The sequence below is a fragment of the Balaenoptera acutorostrata genome, chromosome 1 (assembly GCF_949987535.1).
Source record: "Balaenoptera acutorostrata chromosome 1, mBalAcu1.1, whole genome shotgun sequence".
NCBI lineage: Eukaryota > Metazoa > Chordata > Mammalia > Artiodactyla > Balaenopteridae > Balaenoptera > Balaenoptera acutorostrata.
Window position 1 is genome coordinate 83,267,860 of NC_080064.1, and position 27,191 is coordinate 83,295,050.

The following is a 27,191-nucleotide window of genomic DNA, read 5'->3' on the forward strand; positions in this document are numbered from 1 at the left end:
GCCGCCTTTCAGAGAGGACACATCACTGACTGCTCTTGGCCATCAGAGACAGTGGCCACATTAGCAATTTAGTGTCTTAACTTTAAACATACCACCAACTGAACAACTGCTGCATCCAGGTGAGTCTGAGTTTAACATGCCTCAGCCCCAGCCTCCTCCAAAGCCAGCGCACTTACCTAATGACATGGTGCCGATGGGGCATCAGACATGGGGGACTCAGGAGGCATCTGCTTTCAACCACAGAGCTGGGGGTGCTGGCGTCTCCCCTCCTTGGGAGCGGGGTGCAGTCCTGACCTCCCAGCCTCCAGCAGCCCAGCGGCTGGGGAATCACAAGGTGATATGGTCAGGTCCAGACGGTTTTGCCGCGTGATTGCTTCATACCACAGGGTGCTTCCTGCCCCGAGCTAAAAGAATGAAGGAGGGGTTTTCTTAAGAAATGCAGCTTTTCGACAAAATTCCTTTTCTCTGTGTGTACAAGAAGGTGCATTGCCACATTATCTGTAAGAGGAAGTAACTGGGGAAAAAATGCTTGCCGACTGGGGACTGAAATAAATGATGGTATTTCCATATAGTGCAATTAAAAAAAAAAGAGGAGGCTCTATCTTTGCTGCTAAGGTCTCTAATGTGTACTGCAGAGTGAAAAAAAACCATCAGATAGTACTTGCAGTAAGGTCCAAATTGCGTTTATTTTGTACATGCTTAGAAAAAATGTGTAGAGCAATTCACAAGAAACTTGGAATAGTGGAGACCTTGAGGAGTAGAACTGGGGCAGGAGGAGTGATCTTACTTTTTGGCTCTTTTTTAGATTGTCTTTTTTACCTTGTGTATGCACATACTACTTTTAAAATAAAAGGAATTTTTAAAAATTCCTTTCTTGTCTAATGAAAAGTATTTTTTCAGCTACACAGGAGCCTCCAATAAACAAAACTAAACTTCTCCATCATCAATCAAGCTGCAGGGGATGACTGTGAAAAGAGAAACTCAATATCCTAGAAAAGAATATTGAACAGTAAATCTCAGTGAGTTTGGGGAAGGGAGAGGACTTCAGAAAATAGATTCTGATACTGCTCCAAGTTGAGAAACACTGAATTAAATATACTACATCTTATTTTTATAACTTTATATGACAGAAAATTTTAGCATATAAAGTAAATAGTATAGTGAACTCTCATGTACCCAACACCAAGCTTCATTAATTTACATGGCTAATCCTGCTTCACGCCTAACCCATCTCCCACTCTCCTGCCACCTGCCAAACATCACGTCATTTTATCTGAGGGTATGTATTCTTATAAGTTAAGAGCGCTCTCTTTTTTAAACGTTACCACCATACCATTAAGATATGTTTTTATTTTTATTTTTTAAATTTTTAAAAAATTTATTTTATTGAAATATAGTTGATTTACAATGTTGTGTTAATGTCTGCTGTACAGCAAAGTGATTCAGTTACACACACACACACACACACACACACACACACACACACATATATATATATATATACATTCTTTTTCATATTCTTTTCCATTACAGTTTATCACAGGATATTGAATATAGTTCCCCATGTTATATAGTAGAATCTCATTTAAAGATATGTTTTTAAAATTTGTCAATAATCCCTCTATATCATTAAATATCTAGTAAGTATTCAAATTTCCAAACAAGAGTTATACAGGGTATTTGGTTGCTATGTCTACTATGTCTATACTATGTTCTCTCTCTCTGTTTTTTCCTTGCAGCTTATTTGTTGAGGAAACCAGGTCATTTGTCCTGTAGAATTTCCCACATTCTGGACTTTGCTGATTATATACCTGTGGAGTTTTTTAGCGTGCTCTTCAGTCCCTGCTTTTTTCTGTAAATTGGTAGTTAGATCTAGACTTGGTTTGATTTGGGTCTAATCCTTTGGCCATAATAGATAATGTCCTGTGTCTTTCTGGGATCCTAGCTGCCCTTGATGATTATGATTGATTGAATTGTATCCCCCCCAAAAAAGATATGTTGAAGTCCTAAACTTCATGCCCATAGATGTAATCAGGTTAAAATGAAACCCACCCTAACCCAGACATTATTAGAGGAGAAACATTTGAACACAGACAGACTCAGGGAGAAGATGTTCATGTGACCACAAAGGCAGGAATTGGAATGTTGTATCTATAAGCCAGGGAATGCCAAGGTTTACCAACAAACAGCAGAAGTTAGAAATGGAAAGAACAGATCCTCTCCTAGAATTTCAGAGGAAGCATGTTCCTGCCAACACCTTGATTTTAGACTCTAGACTCCAGGACTGCGAGACATTAAATTTCTTTTTTAAGCTACCCAGTTTGTGGTTCTTTGTTACGGCAGCCCTAGGAAACTAATACTTTTATCTTTGCCTAGAATCATTATTTCTTTTAGGACTTGTCAAATGGTGACATTCCTTAATTATTAGCTGGAATACTTCTATAAAAAGAAACATCTCCTCCACTACTATTTGGTTACTCTGAAGTTCAATTCATATGGCAAAGGTAGAAAACAGGTTTACTCGCCTGTTTTCAGAACAATTAAGTTGGTTTCCCAATATCATCCAACAGTGGTTTTAGGATTTTTTTTTTTTTAGCATGATTATAAACTTGTGAATTTTCAACACGATTCACGTTTCGATTCTTTTCAGTTATTCATGTTTAAATTGTCCCATTTGTGGCTAGTTAGAGCCTTGACAAGTTGGCCCTGAGTCCCTTTGACATGACCCCAGGAATTTCAAGTATGTTGTGATGTTCCAGGTTGATCATGTGCATTTCCTGCCTCAGACCAGAACCATCCATTTCCCCAAGAAGCCCTGGTTCCATTTAGTGGGAAATAGTATTAAGAGACTATAAACTGGCACTAGACTATAAACTCACACATTCCGTGTGACTGGTCATTGTTTCTAGGCCTTTTCAGTGGACAGAACTAGGAAATAGATTTTCAAAATAAGAAAATGTATCGACAGTTCATACTAATATTTTCCATTCAAATTTAAGATTATAAAATGTTTACTACATTTTTTAATTCTATATTTGCATCTCTGTCTCTTATGGTAAAATTCCTGGTTTCTATTAACATTAGCATAATTACTTATTTGCTTATTTTATACATAGCTAATAATTTCAGAATAATAACACCAATATTATTACTAACAACATGAATATTGAAAAGTTTAAGACTTTTTTTGGAGTTCTTCTTGCCTTAGGATTTCTCCCACTAGGATGTATTACAATTTACTGTGTTAAAAATCTCTTAAAAAAAAAAAAAAATCTCTTGAAATAATTCCCCTCTGTGTGGTTGGCCACCAACTCAATATATAGTTAAAAACATTTTGTTTTATTTTGACTTTAGGGAATTGCCTTTTTTCAATTTTGATTTAATTTAGTCTAAATTTTTATGTAAATTATTCCCATGAGTCCAAAATCAAACCTACAAAACAAGGTATATTCAGAATCTAGCTTTTAACCCTGTCCCTTCCTAGTTTCCTCCATCCCTCTATAGATAACCATTTAAAAATTGTGATTTATTCTTCTATTGGTTTTTTAAAATGAGGCAAAAATCACTGTCTTTATTCTTTAATGTCAACAAGGACCTTATTGAGATGACTTTACACATAAGTGAACAGCTTGGAGAATTTTGACAAATACACACCCGTACAAGTGGATCAGGATAAAATATATTTCCATCGCCCCAGAAGGTTACCTTGTCCCCACTCCAAGAGTCAAGTCCTATCCCAGAAATAGCTACTATTCTGATTTCTACACCAGAGATTAGTTTTGTTTATTCTTGACTTTTACATAAATAGAACCAACCATTAGGAGTGTCCTCTTTTGTATCTGGTTCAGTTACTATAACATGTGAGAGAGTTATCCATGCTGTTGTGTTAGTATTTCATTATTTTTAATTGTAAAATAGTATTTCACTGCACGAATACAGCATGATTTGTTTATCCTTTCATTGGTTGGTGGTCGTCTGGATTGTTTCTAGTTTTTGTCTATTATGAATAAAGACGCTAAGAACTTTCTCAGAGAAGTCATCTTTTTGTGGATATAAGCATTCATTTCTCTTGGGTGTGTACTTGGAAGTGGAACTGCTGGGTCATAGACAGTGGTGGTCTGGAGCCAGCTTGTACAGCTTGGGGCTGGTTATGAGCATTTCTTCCCAACTCTACTTTCAGTGACTTCCCATTGGTAGCTTGAAATCAGCCAAGGGGGAAATATTTATGCCACAGAAACAGGCAAATGCTATAAATCAGGACTTCCTTCTCCTCTACCCCCAAAGCCAATTGTTAAACATTTAGAAGCACACTACTAGCTACAAGGAAAGTATATATTTAAATTTATTAGAAACTACCAATTTCCCAAATGGTTGTACCATTTTATATTCCCACCAGAAGTGCATAAGTGTTCCTATTATGCCTCATCTTTGCTAGCACTTGGTATTCGACTTTGTCTTTTTAATTTTAGCCATTAGGATGGGTAGGTAGTATTTTCTTACTGTAATTTTTATTTGTATTTTCTTGATGACTAATGATGTTCAGTATTTTTTCATGTGCTTATTGGCCTTTTGATGTTTTGCTATATTGACCCTTTGTCTTCTGACTTGACTAAATTTACTTATTAGTTCTAGTAGTTTATCTGGAGATTCCTTTAGGCAAAGGACTAAATGTCCTTGTACACAATCATATATATGCAAATAGTTTTATTTCTTCCTTTCAATATTTACGTCTTTTCTCTTACCTTATTGCACTTATTTTTTTAAAATAAGCACTGCATATATTTTTTTAGATAAATTTAGCATACTATACGTGTTTTGATTCATCTTGCTTTTTTCCCTTAACTGCATATTTTAGAGTACTTTATGCCAGGATATAGATAGAATAGTGCTTTTTATAAAGTTATTTTACCAATTTGACAGCACCCTGAAGAACTCACAAAAATCATATGGAGATGCGGCAATAAGATCACAGATATTTATTTCTTGGGCCTTCCCTCTACTGGCTGGCTGGTTTTCTTCGGGTATAGTACTGCTGACAACTTGGCAAAGTCTAGTTATGGGAGGTTAGTGATCCCTCCATCCTGATTGGGGGGTCAGAAATTTACATAAGAAAACACATCCTCCTCTGTAGTCATAGCATCCCACCCCGTGTCACCAGGCCCTCCTCAGCAACCCTGCCACACATCCAATTCCATTTCATTGTTTCAGTACTCATGTTTCAAGAACATTCATCCTCCAACTACTAAAACAAGACAGAGAATAGATGCTTCATCCGATTCTTGTACCCATTTCCCAAAAATGCATCTGTGAATGCAATTTGGCCTGTGAAACTTCTTGGATTTAGCATTTTATATATGTGTGTGTGTGTGTGTATATATATCTCTATATATCTATATCTATATCTATATCTATATATATGTATGTATGTATATCTCCACACACACCCATTCATAGGAACAGTTTTCAATCTAGACTGCTGTAATCTTGCTGAAAAACAGAGGGTATTACACTTGAGCTTCCAATCTTTTTTTTTTTTTTTTTTTTTTTTTACAGGAACCCAGAGACTTCATTTTTAATTTTAGGCTCTAAAAACTAGTTACACTTCATAATTACACATCACATAATCAAATGTTACTACTACATATATTTGTATATATTCACTGACATTTAAGACTTCATTTTAAATAGTATAGCTTATGATCCAAGGTGGGTGTTTAAAACATGCCTGTAAACATTCTTCTGAATATATTCTTAGCATTTTATAATCTCACCGTGAATTTAATATTCCATACTGCCACATTTTCATTGTTGTTTCATAGGCAAGTCTGGCATAATAAACGCTGGCTGAACGAATTTAAGGGCTAAGAGCACTAGAACAGACTTCGATCAAAAAACTTGTAGTGACCACCAAATATTTTAAAGTACAGGTTTATAGTACAGAATAATTACAGCTAATACTTGTGTACGGTACTTACTCTGTGACAATGCTGAATTCTTTTACACACTCTTTCCTCCTCACAGCCACCCTCTGAGGTAGGTACACTTACTATCCCCATTCACAGATGAGGCAAAGGCACAGGGAGGTGAGCTCATGTAGTTAGCAAGGGGTGAAGCCAGGACTCAGACAAGGCACTTCAGGCCCCCAAGTCCATGCTCTTAACCACTATGCACTAATGCCTCTCAAAAAGAGCATAGAAGTGGGCAGGGTTAATTACAGTGGCTACTTGATTTTTACTTCAAGAACTGTGACGTATGAAGAAGTGAAAAAAAAGTTTGAAAATACCAAGATACGTCACAAAGGAAACCCAGTGGCTAGCTACATTTGCCTTAGAGAGGAATCCAGGACTTGGAAGTTTGTTTAAACTAACAAACAGTCGAAATGGATTTTTTAAAACAGTCTGCCTGAAGTCGGTCAAATATTTTAAAAGTAGTCAAGTTTAGTTTATGATCCTGGGGATGTTAAGGTTCCCTAGCCAGTCTAAGCCTGTTTCTTCAGTATGCTGCTATAAGGAAGACGGTACCGACCTCACAGACTCATGAGAAGCACAGGAGTATGGGTAAAGGGCTTAAGACTTGCTCAAAGATTATTAGCTCTAATTCTAAAATTCCTCTGTACTTCCAGGCAGTACTTAGCACAATATGTTTAAGTACCTGGTGACTAATAATAATGCTCAAAAATTTAAAAAGTATCCGTCTACCTTATGCTAAGTGTAAAATTCTACTTTGATATTCAAATGCATGAATCATGACAATAATAGACTTTCTCAAAAGTAACATTTAAAGGAATGGTATATAAACCTTTGGTTAATCTCAATAACAGGTAGTCAGGAATACATCAATATTTTTCTGCCCTTTTTGTAGCCTTACTCGAAATGACAGTAAAATATTCAGAAATAAAGCTAAGCCATGATAAATAGAAAATCAAATGCCAAACTAAATTTATTTTGCTAAAGAGAAACTGTTGAACTATAAGAAAAATAAGTGCAGTCTAGATTTTGTGCGTATGTGGGGAAAAAACCCTGAGTTTACCAATTGTGTATCACAATCCTCTTCTGGAGATACCGAAAACAATGGTACCAATACAACTTGAACAGTGGATTAATTTACAGTTTCAACTTGATCTAAATATTACCCTTGAATATTTGCTTTATATCGAGAGAACAAATTCTGACAACTTAGGAAACTAAAGAAGCTAAACGTTGACTTAAAATAGTTAAAGCTCCTAACAGCTTCGTTTAAATAGTTTCTATCATTTTACTGCTTAAGTTCAGCTTTTTAACAACTTAAGGGTAAGGCAGGTATTTAAAAATTTCAAAGGCTCATTACGTTTCTATTAATAAGGACAAGACAAAACGGGTTTACCGAAAATAGTCATTCTCCCTTTGTCCTCCAGCTTTACATTTCTTTAACAGAGAGTAAACAAGATCAAAACACTAGACAGTAAAACACTGACTTTTTTAAAAGAAAGGTAAAATTACATCTTTGAACCTGTGAGAATTATAATTCAAAGCAAGTTTGGCCTGTAAACCTGTGACGCTGTTTTACCACTGACACCATGTGACTATTTTTTCATAAAGAAAAAAAATGGCACTAAAAATATATATTTTTCCTTGACACCTTCGGCAAATTTTGGTGAGCAGATAGATATACTCTGAGGCTCCAAACATGTAAACAATTTACCCCATATTATGAAAGAGCAAAATCCTGTGATAGCAATATAACAAAGTGTAGCTTCTCCCAAAAAAGAGGTTAAGGATTAAGATGTGAAGTGCTGCTTTCTTGAAGTCAGTTCAGTTTTACCCAAGCTTACTGTAGGTCATTAAAGCCTCGGGCAGGGAGCTCTGGCAGAACTTAATTAAGAATACCAAGATTTAGACTTATCTGCTGCATTCGCCTTCATGCTGGACACCATGATTAGAAGTCCCAGGATCAGAAAGAGATGAAAATATCGTTTTTCCGGACTGAGGTTTCACTACGTAGGAAAAAACAACAACAACAAAAAACCCCCAAACAATGAATATATTCCATTTCAGTCTTCATAGTTCAAGTAATAAATGGTCATAATTCAGACACACATTTTGGCCAAGCCAAGTTTAGCTTTAGCACATTAAAAAAGTTCATGTATAAAATAAGTATCAGTTCAAAATATAGATCACTTCTTAAGAAGGGCCTGCAGGCCCTTTATTTATTATAAAAATAATTAAATTTGGTGGAAAGGAAATGTTAAAATTACCTGAAATTCAGAAGATGTAATGTTAATTATTGTGTGGAACGTTATCGTTACGTACAGCTGCTCTCAGGGGGTATCCTGTTTTACTGTGGAGACCAGAGCTGCTCAGCGTGGATCGCCTCATTCATGTCATCAAGAGGGCCCTTAAAGTGCTGCATCTCCGCTGCCTGGCACTCCAAAAAGCCCTCCTGGTCCCAACTGCCCCATCCTTTCAAAGAAGCATAACAGCTAGCCATTCTAGAATTTTAGGGAGAACATTCTGGATATTTTTTTTCTACAGGATTAAAAAATCTTTTAGAATTACTGGTTCAGACATCCACCGCTCTTAGTGGTCTAGATTGCTTCAAAATATTAAATCAAGCTCTAATTAAATTTTTTTACATTTAATTTTAGACCTTAAATTTCTATATCATTAAGATCTCAATGTTTTAATGAAAGTAGAAAATAGAGTATAATTCAGTATCACCTATTTGTCTCAAATACAAGTACAATGAGTAGTAAGTAGGTAAACAGGAATGAATGACAATAACAAAAACAGAACTTGTGTTTTTGTCCAGTAAGAATTAACTCTATTTCTCTAAATTCAAGGTGTATGGCAAGTCGAATGTTTGATCTTAGTGACTGTTACATCATTAGTTTAACACTTAAACACCGAAGGAGGCATTTCTCTATTCACACAGACTTCTACACAGATCTGTAAATAGTCTGAATATGTATATTTCAAATTAGTCTATGTGACCCTGTGTCACTCTCTTCAGAAGCATCAGTAATGCATTTGGCCAATAGTTTGAAACACGAATTGTAAATTAACATAGTGTATAATCTTGATAATATGAAAAGAGTCCCAAATACTTATTTTTAAAAAATGGTAACAACATTAGGGAAAAAACTATAATCATCATCAGTTCTATTTCCTGAAAATTCAGTTGAGGTAACCTCTGCAAGTCACAGCTCCACATTTGCACACAGTTCTGGCCCTCTTTTTGGCTGGGCTGTGGTCAATAGAATCTGAAGATATATCTCCAGAACCTTTCATTTGATAATCAAAAGTGAGCTCTTCTCCAGCATTTATAGTTCTCGTGGAAAATAATGCTATTCGGGGAAGACGGGTGTCGAGGTTATCAATGAAAACGTTGAACACCTGAAGATTCGGGTCACAACTGTGGTTCACAAAATGAGACACATTTCCATATCGAGCTGCATCCACTGTGAATTCATCAGATTCATAATCCAGATCAAAGAGATATGTGATTCCTTTGTTGTCATATAACTGCCCCCGTCTTTCAGCTTCTTCACTTGTGATTACCTCTCCGACATACTCCATGACAAAGCTCCTTCTCCTAATCTTCACAAGGGTCTTTACGCCCCAGCCGCAGCCATTGCTGGTCCGAAAGATGCAAAGTGAATACTGCGTGCCTTTTTGGACAATCCTGTTGGGACAATCGGGTCCACACTGACACCTTGAGTTGCATTCGTAAATGGGGGTGCCAGGTGGGATTTTAATTTGTTGATTTTTATTATAAGCCAAAAGAACTCCAGCTTCAGCAGGACAACATTTCTCAAAGAAGCAATCTGTGCATGAACAACCAAAGGTGGCTTCATTTACTAAGCTGATTCCAGGAGCTGGTTTGTATTCATTAATGTAGTAGAAGTCTGAAGGGGGGCCCTCTAAGTCCACAGTATTTTCAACAAAAATCATTCCTTTGTGATTCTTCCTTCTGTTGAGTTCGTCCTGCCATCTCTGCAGAGCTATCCTTTGTTTAGCCTTCTTTACAATGTATTCAGCAATGGCAGGTTTCAAAGCTCTGTGATTTTCTTTTAGAGTTATTGCTTTGCCTTTCTTTACCTGAGATAAATAATTATGCTTGTCATTAGAGAACTGCTGAAGCAGTAATGGGCACTTGAGATTTTGCAAAGGTTCCCAAGTATTTGTAGAATCTGGCCATCCTTTCCATTTTACAAGATAATATTCCATATCCTTTACTACCTTGTAGTCACACAAGTATTCCACCTCATAATTGTTTAGATTCCTTTTGGTGATTCCAATCGATTTACATGTGAGCTTTTCTTTTCTACATAATTCCTGAAGAGTATCAAGTGAAACTAGGCAAGGCACACACCAAGCTCCTCGCGCCTCGGCCCCGGCCGCCGCCATCTTGAGGAGCTTTCATTCAAACTGGCGCGGTCTGACCGGATAGCTCAGCTGGCTCGACGCCCCGCCCCAGCCCGGCCCGCGCGGAACTCGGGGGCCGGGGCGGGGGACTAACCCGCGAGGCCTGAGCTTCCAATCTTGATTGGCTGGACGCTACTCAGAAAGGATTCTGTGTCTAGCACTGCAGCCCAGCTCCCTCTGAGCATCCTGAAAGTGGATGGAGCCATGAAGCTCTCTAGGTTTTAAATGCAAACACCCTTTAGCCCAGCAACTTCACCTATATAAGTTTACCATGTCACAAAAATGTAGCATGTATATGTTCAAGGATGTTTATTGCAACCTGATTTGTAATAGAAAAAAGAAAACCTGGAAATAACCTAAGTGTCAATCAGTAGAAGACTAGTTAAATTATGGTACATCCATCTAATGGAAGATTATGCAGATGTTTACAAGAATAAAAACTATCTGAATGTATTGTTGTGACACATCCTTTAAGATAAATTAAATTTAAAAAGCAAGGTTAGGACTTCCCTGGTGGTGCAGTGGTTAAGAACCCGCCTGCCAATGCAGGGGACACGAGTTTGAACCCTGGTCCGGGAAGATCCCACATGCCTCGGAGCAACTAAGCCTGCGCCCCACAACTACTGAGCCTGCGCCCTAGAGCCCGCGAGCCACAACTACTGAGCGCGCGCGCCTAGAGCCTGTGCTCTACAACAAGAGAAGCCACTGCAATGAGAAGCCTGCGCACCAGAACGAAGAGTAGCCCCCGCTCGCCACAACTAGAGAAAGCCCGTGTGCAACAACGAAGACCCAACGCAGCCAGAAATAAATAAATAAATAAATAATTTTATATATTAAAAAAAGCAAGGTTAAAAATAACTGTTATAATACAATCACATGGATATAAACTTGAAAGGCGCTAGATTATGGAAAAACAGATCTGTATAGAGCTATACATGCGGGTAAAGGCACTTATTTTTCTGGAGGGATACACTGTTAACTGCTACCAACGGGGGCCGGGGAAAGGGCTGAGCCTCTACCAAGAGGAATGGGTTTCTTGGTGGTGAAGAGTCGGGTGGCTGGAGAGAGAAGTGCTACCTCTAGGACCCTGCGGTATATTCACATGTCTGTTGAACACGCACCATGTGCTGGTGCACTACTAGTGCACGACTAGTTAGCACAAGAGCACAACATACAATGAGTAGTTAGTGTGGCAGACACTTTGTTAAGCATTTGACCTATATTGCGTCATCCTCAAAGCTACCCTAGAGACTACTATTCTCTTTCATCAGGAAACTGATCCTTCCATGGGATCATTAACTTTCCCAGGGTCACACAGCTAGTAGTGTGGGAGCTGGGATTCCGATCTGCTTGTCTCTTGTCACAGCTCTAGCTTTACCCACAGCTCCCACCTCCTGCTCCTTTTCTAGGCACCTGGCCTTTCCGGTTCCTCCACCAGGCCCCACTTTTCTAGTCTCTGCGACTTGCCCTGAGACACACTTTTACCCAACCTTTCCTTGCTCAGTTAACTCCTATCCAGCCCTCAGCTTAATATTCAGATATCATTCCTCAAGGGGAACCTTTCTGAAGGTAGCTCCTCCCCTGTTGTCCTTATGCTACCATAGAATCACGTGTTCAGTTATCAGTGCTCCCCGCAACCTGGGCTCTTGGGGGAGAGGAGGGTGTCTGCCTTAGTTATTGAAAACCACAAGTCTTGGTAACGGATCATGGTAGGGTTCCAATTTCCTGACACTAATATATCTCTTGGTCAACATGAGATAAAGTAGTTAAGGGGGAAGGACAAGATGGGCGGAAGGTGTGGTCAAAGCCAGCAGCTGAGTTTCTAGCAGTCAGATTTAATTGTATAAAACTTTGAGAGAGACAGCGTGGGCACTGAATTTCAGGCAATTCATTCTTGTATAGGAGGCGGGGTGTGGAGAGACTACCCAGGGGTTAACAGAATCAACAAAGTGGCCACAACTTCTAACTGGGAGATGAAATCCCTCAGGGCCTGTGTATGGCCAGAAGGCCCGGCTACCTGTGCTCACCACACCCATTCATCCGTCCATTTGTTCACAAATATTTACTGAGCTCTGCTCTGAGCACTGAGGAAGAGGGCAGAGAACAAAAGAAAGCCCTTGACCTCAGAGGGCTTACATTCTATTGGAGATGACAGTTAACTATTAAACAAATATAGAAGGTGTCAGGCGGACGTAAGTGGCATGAAGAAAATAAAACAGGGTAAGACAATTAGCAAGCGATATGAAGGGCTGTTTGGGCATAGGGGTCAGAGAAGACCCCTCTTTGAGAGGAATCTGGATGAAAAAGAAAGTGAGCCTCACACAAACCGAGGGGAAAGGCGTCCCAGGGCAGCATTAGTCATGTTGATAGAATGTCATTAGAAACCCGAGCCTCTTCCTTCAGCGCTTGTAAGTAACTGCCTAGCATTTAAGTTGTTCAGGAAATGAGGATGCAGTCAGCAACACACGTACTCCTGGGTACAGGCACTTTGCTAAAGCACTTTCGGCCCCGGGAATGGCTTATGGCAGCCCCAGTAGCCCCTTCCCATCCTTGCAGCGGCATCAGGCCTCTCATGCCCACCCCTCCCCTCTCTCCTGCCTCTAGGAAGAGAACAACCCTCCCCCAGCATTTCATCTTGAATCTGGGGCCAGCTAGTCCTGGGGTGACTCATGTTCCTGTTGCCCTTGGCCTCCACCTGAAATGCAAACCCCTCAGGACACGTCTCCTTACCCTCAGCCCTGCCTTGTTTCTCCGTCCTTCCCGCTGACCCCTTCTCCCTCTGCTCCTGGGATTCCCTCCCATCCTTCCCCAGGGTGACCTCTGGGGCCCCAAGAGAGGCAGACAAGACCCCAGACCTCAGCCTTTCCTCCAAGTGCTCCTCCACTCCTCTGTTAGGGCTTCTCAGCCCTCCTTTACCACCTTCTCCAGGGAAGGCTGCCCATTCTCCTACTTCCTGTCCAAGTCCCCCAGTGCTTTGCTTGTCCCCTCCTTTATAGAAACGAGCTTTTGTTAGGGGAACCACTGACTGAAACTGCCCACCCTGGCCAGGTACCACAGTAACCATTTGCATGAGTTATCTTGTGACAGGAGGTCCTGGTAAGGAATGAGGAAGTAACAAGCTACCACCAACCGGAATAATTTGGGAAAGGTCAAAAGGAGAGAGGAGACACCAGTCCATAGGTCCTACCAACCTCCCAGAATCCTCCTCGCTGGAATGCAGCTTGGCTGAGTGATGCGTGTGCCACCAGGAAGGACCCTGAGGCAGAATGATTGGCCCGAGACAACGCAGAAACCAACCCCACTACCGTAAAACCTGAGACTGTGAGCCATGTGGCAGAGCAGGCCTCCTGGGTCCCCTTACCCTCCTGCTCTCCACTTGGTCACCCCTTCCCAATAAAGTCTCTAGCTTTGTCATCACGTGTGTCTCCTCAGACAATTCATATCCGAGTGTTAGACAAGAGTCCACTCTCAGGCCCTGGAAGGGGTCCCACTTTCTGCAACACTTTGATTTTCATGCCATCCATCTCTTCTCCCCTCTACTTTTCTGGGTCTCCCATAATCATTATTAAGGGATTGACTCAGAATGTTCCTTCAAGTCCAGCCCTCACCATCACCTGGGGAAATGTCAAAATCTGGCTCATGATTCTCTTAAAACCCTGGTCTCACAATACCTTGGCTTTTTCAAATGCAATGACTTTTATCTGCTCTCTACTCCGTCACTCATGGCCATCCAGTGACCCAAAACACAAGCACAGAGACTGGAAAAGAAAACGGAGACAGGTGAATAGGAAGCAAAGCCAAGATGGTGGGAGCCAGGATTTTCTCTAGAAACAGGGCTGGGAAGCTCAAAACTTCACTGTGAGGGTGAATTTGACATGCTTTATGGGTGATTTCATTTGGTTTAAAAACTTACTTGGGGGACTTCCCTGGTGGTGCAGTGGTTAAGAATACACCTGCCAATGCAGGGGACACGGGTTCCATCTCTGGTCAGGGAAGATCCCATGTGCCGTGGAGCCACTAAGCCCGTGAGCCACAGCTACTGGAGCCCGCGCGCCTGGAGCCTGTGCTCTGCAACGAGAAGCCACCACAATGAGAAGCCCACGCACAGCAACGAAGAGTAGCCCCTGCTCGCCACAGCTAGAGAAGATCCGCATGCAGCAATGAAGACCCAATGTGGCCAAAATAAATATAAATAAATTTATCCCCAAAAAAATTTCTTTTAAAAAACTTACTTGGTCTGGTCAAGAATGAGAACATTCTGGTTAATAAAATATTTTTGTTTAAAGATACATATTACTAAATGTACAAAAAATAATAAAATATATTGAAACCTCATTGAATATCACTTAACCATTGTTTGCTGAATAATAACATCCATTGACTTTTCAGAGCACTTTTGCACATCTTATTTCATTTTGATCTCAAAACAGTTCTGTCCTGGCTCCCTGGTATGATCCTGCAATGAATCAGGCCCGTTTTTTTGAAATCTAGACATCAGTACATTGGATCAACTGAGGCTGGCTTCACCAAAAGGTAATCTGGGGGCCCAGGGGAGGGCTGGTGGGAAAAGAAAGGTAACCAGCATGTGCAGAGCCATGGAGTAGAGAAGATAGACCAGTTCTGCAAGGTCCAGCTGACTGACTAATTTTCTCCTAGTCTGGTGGGTCTATAACAGGGGTCAGCAAACTTTCTGTAAAGAGGTCAAAAGTAAGATAGTAAAAAAGAAATAGCATAGCTATGCTCCAGTACAACTTTATTCATGGACACTGAAATTTGAATTTCATTTTTACACATCACAAAATATTACTTTTAATTTTTTTTCAGCCATTTACAAATGTAGAAACCATTCTTAGCTCAAGGACTATTTAGAAACATCCAGTGAACAGGACTTGGCCAATGGGCCACAGTTTGCTGACCCCTGGTCTGTGCCAATACACCCATAAAGGAACTTGGCAACTGGTGTTTTGTTCATGGACTAATAGTGATAACAACAACTGCCATTCTGAACACTTTATGCCAAATACTATGAAAATGGTTTACATACTTATTATCATTTAGTCCTCATATATCATGCAAGTTATGCCCTCCCCACTTTACAGATGATGAAAACAGGGCTCTGGGAGGATAATCTGCCAGAGATCACACAACAAGTAAGTCTAGGAGATTCCCCATCTGTCTACAGAGATTATGCTCTGAACTAGTACACGTGAATGCCCCATGCTAGCTCTCCATCATACACATGTCTGGGTCTCAAGTCCCCTCACTCTACCTATCCATCCTCCTACATCTTCCTGCTGTTTGGCTGTTTTGACTCTGGCTTTCACCTTTGTTCCCCACCTTAAGATTTATCTTCTCCCTGACCTGGCAATTATTCAGACTGGACACCAGGAAATCTGTCTCTTCAACTTTATATAAATCCATAGGTTTGGGTCAAGGAAGCTTGAACCAGGATGAGGTGCCTTTTCTGGGGCAGATGGGAGCTGCTGGAGCCAAAAGGTGAGTTTCACCTAAAGCCCTTACAAAGTGCTGAGTGTCAAAGCCAGAAAAACCCAGACCAATGTGAAGTCAAAGGTGGGAAAATCTAGGAGGGAGGGGCACCAAAGGTCAGGTCATGAGTGGAACTGGAAGGGAAGGGAAGCAAAGTCAAGTCCAGGTTAAGTCCAAAATGGATAGATGGGAAAGATATAGCACGTTCTTGGATTGGAAGAATCAATATTGTCAAAATGACTGTACTACCCAAGGCAATCTACAGATTGCAATCCTTATCAAATTACCAATGTCATTTTTCACAGAACTAGAACAAAAAAAATCTCAAAATTTGTATGGAAACACAAAAGACCCTGAATAGCCAAAGCAATCTTGGGAAAGAAAAATGGAGCTGGAGAAATCAAGCTCCATGACTTCAGACTATACTACAAAGCTACAGTAATCAAAACAGTATGGTACTGGCACAAAAACAGAAATATAGATCAATGAAACAGGACAGAAAGCCCAGAAATAAACTCATGCACCTATGGTCAATTAATCTATGACAAAGAAAACAAGACTATACAGTGGAGAAAAGACAGCATCTTCAATAAGTGGTGATGGGAAAACTAGACAGCTACATATAAAAAAATGAAATTAGAACATTCTTTAACACCATACACAAAAATACACTCAAAATGGATTAAAGACCTAAACGTAAGACCAGATACTATAAAACAGAGGAAAACATAGGCAGAACACTCTTTGACATAAATTGCAGCAAGATCTTTTTTGATCTGTCTCCTAGAGTAATGGAAATAAAAGCAAAGATAAACAAATGGGACCTAATTAAACTCAAAAGCTTCTGCACGACAAAGGAAACCATAAACAAAATGAAAAGACAATCCACAGAATGGGAGAAAATATTTGCAAATGATGCAACTGACAGGGATTAATCTCCAAAATTTACAAACAGCTCATGTGACTCAATATCAAAAAAACAAACAACCCAATCAAAAAATGGGCAGAAGACCTAAATAGACATTTCTCCAAAGAAGACATGCATATGGCCAAGAGGCACATGACAAGATGTTCAACATCACTAATTTTTTTTTTAATTTATTTATTTTGTTTATTTATTTTTGGCTGTGTTGGGTCTTCATTGCTGTGCACAGGTTTTTTCTAGTTGTGGCGAGCGGGGTCTACTCTTAGTTGTGGTGTGCGGACTTCTCATTGCGGTGGCTTCTCTTGCTGTAGAGCATGGGCTCTAGGTGCGCAGGCTTCAGCAGTTGCAACACGCGGGCTCAGTAGTTGTGGTGCATGGGCTTAGTTGCTCCGCGGCATGTGGGATCTTCCCGGACCAGGGCTCGAACCCATGTCCCTTACATTAGCAGGTGGATTCTTAACCACTGCACCACCAGGGAAGCCCAGCAGCACTAATTATTAATCAAAACTACAATGAGGGTTTCCCTGGTGGCGCAGTGGTTGAGAATCTGCCTGCCAATGCAGGGGACGCGGGCTCGAGCCCTGGTCTGGGAAGATCCCACATGCCGCGGAGCAACTAAGCCCGTGAGCCACAATTACTGAGCCTGCGCATCTGGAGCCTGTGCTCCGCAACAAGAGAGGCCACGATAATGAGAGGCCTGCGCACCGCGATGAAGAGTGGCCTCCACTTGCCGCAACTAGAGAAAGCCCTCGCACAGAAACGAAGACCCAACACAGCCATAAATAAATAAATAAATAAATAAACCCAAAGTTAAAAAAAAAAAAAAAAACTACAATGAGATATCACCAATCAGAATGGCCATCATCAAAAAGTCTACAAACAATAAATGCTGGAGTGGGTATGGAGAAAAGTGAACCCTCCTACACTGTTGGTGGGAATGTAAATTGGTGCAGCCACTATGGAGAACAGTATGGAGGTTCCTTAAGAAACTAAAAATAAAGCTACCATATGATCCAGCAAACCCACTCCTGGGCATATACCCTGAGAAAAACATGGTTCGAAAGGATACATGCACCCCAATGTTCCCTACAGTGCTGTTTACAATAGCCAAGACATGGAAGCAACTGAAATGTCCATCAACAGATGAATGGATAAAGAAAATGTGGTACATATATACAATGGAATATTACTCAGCCATTAAAAAGAATGAAATAATGCCATTTGCAGCAACATGGATGGACCTGGAGATTATCATACTAGGTGAAGTAAGTCAGACAGAGAAAGACAAATATCATATGATATCATTTATACAGTATGTGGAATCTTAAAAAAAATGATACAAATTAACTTATTTACAAAACAGAAACTCACAGACTTAGGGAACGAACTTATGGTTACCATGGGGGAAGGGTGGAGGGAGAGGGATAGACTGGGAATTTGGGATTGACATGTACACACTACTATATTTAAAATAGATAACCAACAAGGTCCTACTGTATAGCACAAGGAACTCTGCTCAATATTCTGTAATAACCTAAATGGGAAAAGAATTTGAGACAGAATAGATACAAGCATATGTATAACTGAATCACTTTGCTGTACACCTAAAACTAACACGACATTTTAGGTCAACTATACTCTAATATAAAATAAAAATTTTTAAAAACCCAAAATGCACGGATGGCTGGATGGAGCAGAGAGCTCCAAGGCCATCCTTCAACTGTGGTCAGCTTTGAGGGGCACTGGGCAGGCAGGCCTGACTTGAAGGTGCATGGTCAGAGCAGACAGGCTCATCTTGGGACTCCCCTCCTGGGAACAGAAGTGTTCCTGGGTACCACTCTGCATCTTCAGCTCCACTGTTATTGATCCAGGCCCTAGAGGAATGTTTCCCAGATGGGTCCAGATGAAACTAGCCATGTACTATAGAAAATTGGGGCTCAGTCCTACCAAGGCTGATATCTAAGGGGCATTTTTAGCTGTGCTGACACTGGTGGGGCACTGTGGTTCCGGAGAAGTCAGTTCATTTTCAGGCCAGTCCCCAGACAGCAGAGTCCAGTCCTGGGGGGAGAGCGACAGAGAGGTCATGGAAGGAGTCCAGTCCCTCGGAGAAAGTGCCGTCTGTCAGGAAATCAGTGCCAAAGGCCAGTTCTCTTAAGTACCCAGCAATCACGCCAGAAGATGAGGAGGGACAGCGTCCTCTGGGGTCAGCAAGAGGAACACCATGTTCCAGGAGGTACCAACTCAAAGAGGTGAGATTCCAATGGGCTCCCAGGCTTGGAAGGCGGTGAGGACCTCAGGGTAGGACAGGCTGTCTTAAATAATACCCCTAAGTCACAAACCTAAAGGCTAATATAAGCTTGATAAATTTAACTGTAACCCTTAAGCACTTCTGTTCATCAGAAGAACCATGAAGAAGTGACAAGACAGGCCAAAAACTGGAAGAAGGTATTTGCAACATATACAGCCAACAAAGGGCTGATATGCAGAATATATAAAGAACTCCCACAAATCAATTCTATTTAAAAAGAAAGGGCAAAACACATGAATTAGCAAAAACTAAGAAGACTGACAATATCAAAGGATGTGGAACATTCCACTCTGGCAGAGTGTAAATTAGTTTAACCCGTTGGGAAACCTACTTAATATCATATAGTAAAGTTGAAACTATAAATACCCTATCACCTAGGAATTCCACTCTTACCCTAAGCTAGGGTTTCTCAACCTCAGCACAACTGACATCTTGGACCACATAATTCTTTGTTCTAAGGGGCTGCCCTGTGCATTGCAGGATATTTAGCTGCATCCCTGGCCTCTGCCCACTAGATGCCAGAAGCAATGCTCCCCACCACAGTCATGGAAACCACAAATGTCTGGAACATCTGCTGAGTGCTCCTGACATTGCTAAAACATCAGCCCTGGTTGAGACCCACTGCCCTAAGTTCCTGTGCACTAACAGAGTTCTACAAAAATGTTCATAGCAGCACTGTACAAAATAGCAAAAAGCATAAGCACACACACACACACACACACACACACACAAAGACTGGAAATGACGTTTATATCCAACAAAAGAATGGACAACTAAATTGTGGCAAATAAGTGCAATGAGACATTACACAGTTCTAAAATGAATAAAGTTCTCTCAACAATAAATGACTCCCATGAATGTTGGGGAAAACAAAGTTGTAGGAGAATATGTTTAGTGTGAATGTGTCTATAAAGTTTAAAACATGCAGAATTAAATAGTATACTAGCTAGGGGTACCTACACAGGCAGTGTGGTAGACTGCACTCCCACAAGATGGCTGCAACGGCATCTCTGGTCCCACCTGTTCTTCCAGAACCTGGCCACTTGGCCATCAAGAGGTGGAGGCAGGGAATTCCCTGGTGGCACAGTGGTTAGGAATCCACCTGCCAATGCAGGGAACACGAGTTCGAGCTCTGGTCTGGGAAGATCCCACATGCCAAGGAGCAACTAAGCCCGTGCGCCACAGCTACTGAGCCTGTGCTCTAGGGCCTGCGAGCCACACCTACTGAGCCCACACGCCGCAACTACTGAAGCCCGCGCGCCTACAGCCCGTGCTCTGCAACAAGAGAAGCCACCGCAATGAGAAGCCCGCATACTGCAACAAAGAATAGCCCTGCTCGCCGCAACTAGAGAAAGCCCCCACGCAGCAACGAAGACCCAACATGGCCAAAAATAAATACATTAATTGAAAAAAATTTAAAAAAAAAAAAAAGAGGTGGAGGCAGTGATCCGTCCCCTTGAAGCTGGTGGGGCTTTGTGTCTGCTTCAACTAACAGACGCTATGTGGCTTCTGAGGCTAGGTCGCCAAAGGCCATAGAGCTTCCCTCTGGTTCTCTCTCTCTGGTGTGTTCAACCTGCTGTGAGGAAGCCCAGGCCACGAGGACAGGTCATAGGAGGAAGAACCAAGGCCCAGGCCTCAGGCCAGCTCCAACAGCCAGCTGGCACATGAGTCATCTTAGAAATAGGTAGAAGCCCCCAGCTGACCCGCCCCAGCTGATGCTGAGTCAGGCTGAGGTGAGGATCCTGCCCACATGGCAGATACAGGAGGGAAGAACGGTTGTTACTCTTTCATACCACTAAGTTTTGTGGTGGTTTTTTAAACAGCAATAGATTTCTAAAATAGACGGTAGGAAACTATAATGAAGAGCAAATGAATGATAACATAAAATTTAGGATCATGGTTACTGATGGGAAGGGGGTTGGGGAATGTGAAGGATTAGGGGCCGTGGGGAGCACAAGTGGCTGAGCCTACTCTGATAGATGGTGAAACCACAGACCTTCCTACTCTTAGGCATCTGCTGTGCTGAGGGTGAGCAGTTCTTCCCAGTGTTAAAGAGCTGAAGAACAGCTCAAGCCCCAGAGGGGAAGGTGTCCTGATTACATAGCATGGGCACAGCCAAAGGAAGGGCCAGAGGAAGTCTGTGCGTGGAATGCTCTCCCTAGGCCGTGCTCATCTGGTTGTTTAATCAACACTTACAGTTATCTGTTGACATTTTGGAAACAAAACCAAATGCCCTTGAAAGGACAAAGTGAGCTTTGTGCCTCTGAGCCATTAAGAATATTCAGATCTGGTCCCGAACTGTGGTGTGAACACTGGACACTTATCTTCCAGAGAGAAGGTCTTTGTGTGCAGACTTGGCTCTGGGTGAGGTTGTGATGTTGGAAAACTTTGACATTGGTGCTCCCTGTATGAGCTTCCCTTATCCCTCTTGAGAATTCCATGTTATGGGGATCCAGCATTTATCGAGCAGTGCAGACAGCAAACTCGAGGTCTCAAGGAGAATTGTGCTCAGTCATGGGGATTCCCAGAAGGGCCAGCCTGGGGGGACTGGGGTTGGAACTGAGCAGCAGGACTGTTCTGGGAACTGGGGCAGGTCACTCAGGTCTGTTCTTCAAATGAGCAGAGCTGCAAATGCCCTTCAAACAAGAAACAGTGATCTGCCGGCTTCTCCCAAAGAGTGATCAGATTTAAAAAGAAAGACTCTCCCCCAAAAGGAGCTCTCTATAGAAAGTGCTTTTAAAACTCAAAAAAAAAAAAAAAAAAAGTATTGCTATTATTTGTTACTTTTCTATGGTAGAACCTGGGTCTATGTTTCTAAAGCAGAAAGCCTCAGAATCAAATGCTTGTGAGGCATAAAGTGTAATGGGTGAAGGGTAACAGGGAGTGGTGAGGACTGTGGCAAATGGGTTGAGGACAGGCCTTCATTAAGGACACCACCACTACTCAGCTCCAGCCCACTGCTGAGAAGAGGAGAGCCTGGCCTCGATGTATTCAACTTTCTGATGGTGAGGAAAAGCCAGAAATTCAGATACTTACATAATTTTTTCACATAAGGAATCACAATTTTAAAAAAATGTGCCAGCTAAACCAGCTATACATATGAGTAGTATCTGGATGTGCCAAAAGGGATATAACTGCCTTGCAGGGTTGTGAAGAGGATAAAATGAGATAGAATAGAAATAACTGTAATTAAGTAGTGAATATGCATCAGAAAAACCTATATACATAATAAAAACAATAGGTCAGAGTCTACTGACAAACTGTATTTTCCAAAGACAACGGCAATAATATCTCCTATCCCACCTGCTATTTTTATTATGTAACCTTGACACTCCTTTCATCAAGTGGTGGGGGCTACTTTCCCTCCCCTTGAGCATGAGAAGGACTTTATGATTTCTTGAAGCCATAGTACGGTGGAAGTGACATTATGTGGCTTCTGAAGATAGGTCACAAAAACACCGTGCAATCCTGCCTTGCTCTCTGGGGTGCTCACTTCTGTAGCCCAGCCTCCATGCTATGAGGGAGCTCAAGCAGCCTGTGGAGAGATCCATGTTGAGAGGAACAAGCCCACACACCCAGCTGGGCTCCCTGCCAGAGCCAGCTCCAACTTGCCAGCAATGTAAGTGAACCACCTCCAAGTGGGTCCCCCAGCTCCCATCTGAGCAGCCCCAGGTGAGACCATGTCGAGCAGACATGGTCTGCTCAGGCCTGCCTGAATTGCAGATTCATAAGCAAAACAAATTGATACTATTCTTTTAAGTCACTAAGCTTTGGGTGTTTTTTTTTTTTTAATAAATAAATAAATTTATTTATTGGCTGCGTTGGGTCTGTTGGTGCGTGCGGGCTTTCTCTAGTTGCGGCGAGTGGGGGCTACTTTTTGTTGCAGTGCGTGGGCTTCTCAATGCGGTGCCTTCTTTTTGTTGCGGAGCATGGGCTCTAGAGCGCAGGCTCAGTAGTTGTGGTGCACGGGCTTAGTTGCTCCATAGCATGTGGGATCTTCCTGGACCAGGACTCGAACCCGTGTCCCCTGCATTGCCAGACAGATTCTTAACCACTGCGCCACCAGGGAAGTCCCCCTTTTTTTAAAAAAATAAATTTTGGGTGGTTTTTTTATATAGCAATAGATAACTGGAACAGGGCCAAAAATTAAAATTTTAAGCCAGAGACATTCCTAGAAGGGTGAAGAAAGAGGTCCAAGGCCAACTCAGGAACTCCTGAAGCAAAGGAATGCAATTTTTAGGTCAAAAGGAAAAGGTGTTTTTCTTCCTGATTTCCCAGGCTGAGACAGGACCCACTGAGACAAGTAATGGAGGGGAATGGACCATGTGAGCTTTAATTCAGTGCCAGGCTGAGGAGGGAGTTGTAACCCTTCCACATCTGGGTGTGTAATCAGTCCACATCCTTTTCAAGTTTGAAGACTGAGCATTTTTATTTACCATCTAAGCCAGTGCTCCTCAAACTGGCTTAGATGGTAAGTACCCCACACACTACTCCCCACAACCAACTTTCATAGACAGGGGTCTGGGAAGCTGCATTTTCAACCACTTTCCAGACGATTCTTTTGTACCAGTTTAGAAACCTATAGTCCACTCACCTCCCATGTAACCCTTTCAGACGCATTCTTGGAGTTTATTTCTTGGGAAAGTGCTCATGGTTTAACATTTAAGCAGCCCATAGCTTTGTCAGGGGAAGAAGCAGGTGTTTCAGGCAGTGGCTCTGCATCCTCAGGGACTGGATATAGTGGGCTTGGCATTCCGCTTGAAGAGGTGGAGGGAAGGGGGCATCGTACACAGGTTGTGGGTGAAAACTTAAAATGAAATAAAGTCAGAGACGGCTGTGTAGCAGAGCTTCTTCCGCTGGCAGAGACCTTTACCATTCCTCCCACAAACCCTCCTATAACCCCGCTCTTAATCCACAACACGTCTCTTTCTCAGTCCTGACCGCGACCCAGGACCCCACCTAGAACTGCCTACACTCCAGTAGTAGAAAGAATTTAGGCTGCAAGAACTTAAGCTAAAAGTTGGAGAGTATGTGATTTTAGTAAAAAAAAAAAAAAAAAGGTAACTGAACATGTTGTTAAAATATTTTCTCTTGAAGCAAATGAAGACATGGAATCTAACATGTGAAGGCCTGTTATGTGCAGGGCGCTTTCTAGTCACTACAGGGGAAAGCAGATGGGCCCTTTGCATCAGACAAAAGCTGGGAAATGTTATATGCAAGTTGTAAGAATATGTCTATATTATCCTATTTCTATAAAAAGTGTCCATGTAGCTCTCTGCTGGTGTATTTATCAGATAATCTGGAAAAGGAAACACCCAACTGATCATTGTGTTTGTAACTTGGGGTGGAGTGGAAGTAATGGCAGTATGAGATTACGATGAAATTTCCCTTTCTAAAATAAATGTCTGTAAAAAGTTTCTTTTTACTTTTTTACTTTTGGTAATGGCAATGTATTAAGAAAACATAATAAGAAATACTAAGAAATATAATGAGAAAAAAACCCATAAGGATTATTTAGAAATACATGTAATATTTTCCTTTGGAAACTATCATTATGAAAGTATAATTTGCATATAAAAATGCACCTATTTTAAGCATATGCTTTGGTTTGGTGAGTTTTGATAAAAATATATACCCTCCAAACACCACCTCAGTCAGGATATAGAACATTTAACTCACCCGAAAAAGATTTCCTGTCCCCTCACCCCTGTCCCAGGCAACCATTAATCTGCTTTCTACCATTATAGATTATTTTTGCCTATTCTAGATTTCATATAAATTAGAAGAATAATACATTATTTTCTCTTTTGTATCTAGCTTCTTTCCTTCAGCATGTTTCAGATTCATTCATGTTGTGATGGTATCAATCGTTTGTTCCCTTTCATTTATGAATGGTATTCTATTGTATATAACAATTTGTTTATCCATTCAGCAGTTGATGGACATCTGAATTGTTTCCAGTTTGGGGCCATCTTACATAGAATAAAGTCGTTATGAACACTTGTGTACAAGTCTTTGTGTGAGAATATGTTTTCATTTCTTCTGGGTAAAGACCTAGGATTGGAATTGCTGCATTCTAAGGTAAATGTATGTTTAATTTTATTAAAAAAAAAACCAGGTGCTTCCATTTTGATGCAGTAATTATTCTCACAATTTATTCTAAATAAATAATCATGGATGTACGTAAAGATTTAGCTACCTGGATCTTCATCACAACATTGTTTACACATTTGCTACAATTTAAGGTACACCCCTGCTATGGAGTACCACACAGCTATTGAAATGGCTATTTCAGGCTTCTAGTTCAGGTTAAGGACTTAGCATATGTATTTATCTTCTGAGACTCCGCCATTAAAATAACAATAAAGGGATTAAAATGGCATAAACCGACAGTAAAGAAGAAAGCAGGAGAGGGGCCATCAGCAGACAGAAGTTTCAACAAATTCCTTGGAAACAGAAAGAGCTGGGTGAATACTGATGAATACAGCAGGTGGATGGGCTGCAGGCAATGAGGGCTCACGTCTGTCCAGACACTGAGAGATGCCTCAGCCTGGAAATGAAAAGGATCCCAGAAAGCAGGAAGGGAAAATGGGCTGAAAACCACTGAAGTTCTATATATGCAGCAGACAATACCTCTGTTTGCCCAGATTAGACATTAGGTGCCAGTCACTTTCTCTAGGTCAAACATTAGAGGGCTCCTTTCTGAAGAAATTGTACAGACCACCTGGGGAAAATTAAGTTAGCCAATATGGAGTTTGGAAGTCCAGAGTGGAGCCTTCGGCATTCCCGTCTTTAGGAACCCTTAACAAGAACAAAAAAAAACTAGCTTCCTGCCAACTTTCCCTGGAAAGGAGCCTGAGAGGCTCTGCCCATGCTCTTCAAACTTCTCATCAGCCTCCTATTGCCTCAACCTCAATCTTTAATAGAAATGAAAAACCGAGAGTAAACAGATACACAGGAAAATTGGCGATAGGAAAAAGTACAAACAACAACAACCACCAACAAGCAAACATGATTCTAGAGGAAATAGAGACAATTCATGGAGCAGAAGAGGATTAAATAAACAAACAAAAGAAAAACTTTCAAAAACCTCAGAGACAAATGGAAAAATACATCACTGGTAAAACAAGAAAAGGGTGCTATGAGAAAAAACAGAGAACAAGAAATAGCTCTTTGAAATTAAAAATATACTTGCCAAAATAATAATAATAATGTTAGATGATGAAGTTGAAGAAATCTCCCAGGTATAGATTTTAAGATTTTAAAACAAAAAATGCATGACAGAAAATACAAAAGACATAAAGGGATGATCTAGAGGGTTGGGATCTAAATAACAGGAATTCCCAAAAGAGAAAATGTTAAAACAAAAGGAAGGAAGTTATAAAAGAAAGATGGTAAATAATTCTCCAGAATGAAGAAGGGCATGTGTCTTTGAACGTTAGGGCCCATGGAGGCCCAGCACAACGAGTGAGAAAAGATCCACACCTGGACATGATCACCGAAAACTCTCAGTACAAGAATAAAGAGCCGATACTACAAGATTCCGGAGAAGAAAATACCAGATTCTACTTTGAGAGATATGAGGTTTGACCTGGAATTTTATACACAGCCAATTTATTAATCAAGTGAAAAAGCAGAATTAAGGCATTTGCAGTAGGAAATTACTGTAAATTTTACCTCTGTATAGTTTATCCTCAGGAGTGACCCAAGGACATATTCCAGCAAAATGAGAGTGTAAACTAAGAAAGAGGAAGATATCAGGGTCTTGAAAAGAGTGACTCTGATCATTGAAAGCAGCGAAGGGAAACTGCAATAATGGCAACTGTGCTGCAGACCCAGAGAAAACAAGGGCAGGAAGACAGGGAACTGCAGGGAGAGGCTTCTTGTTTTGTTTTGTTTTGTTTTTAGGGAGGAGGTAAAAAGGAGAGAAATAGATCCAATAGAAAAATAGCATGATCAAAAGCTCGGAAAACATATGAGGCTAAGATGCAGGAAATGGGTGGAATGCAAAAAAAGAAAATAAATTTGTTCCAGAATCATTCTCTGTTGAGTAGCGACATTGGTCCCT

General features: G+C 41.1%; 1 protein-coding gene across 1 annotated transcript; it reads right to left on the reverse strand.

Annotated features, from left to right (window-relative positions):
• Nucleotides 1-8,787: 8,787 nt before the first annotated feature.
• LOC130708937 (histone-lysine N-methyltransferase SUV39H2) lies at nucleotides 8,788-10,465 on the reverse strand. The gene has a single exon (XM_057553601.1). The coding sequence runs from the start codon at nucleotides 10,383-10,385 to the stop codon at nucleotides 9,153-9,155; it is 1,233 nt and encodes a 410-aa protein (XP_057409584.1). The 5' UTR covers nucleotides 10,386-10,465; the 3' UTR covers nucleotides 8,788-9,152.
• Between the last annotated feature and the right edge of the window lie 16,726 nt (nucleotides 10,466-27,191).

Coding starts and splice junctions, on each gene's coding strand:
- LOC130708937 (XM_057553601.1), bottom strand. CDS start 10,385: ATGGCGGCGGCCGGGGCCGAGGCGCGAGGAGCTTGGTGTGTGCCTTGC.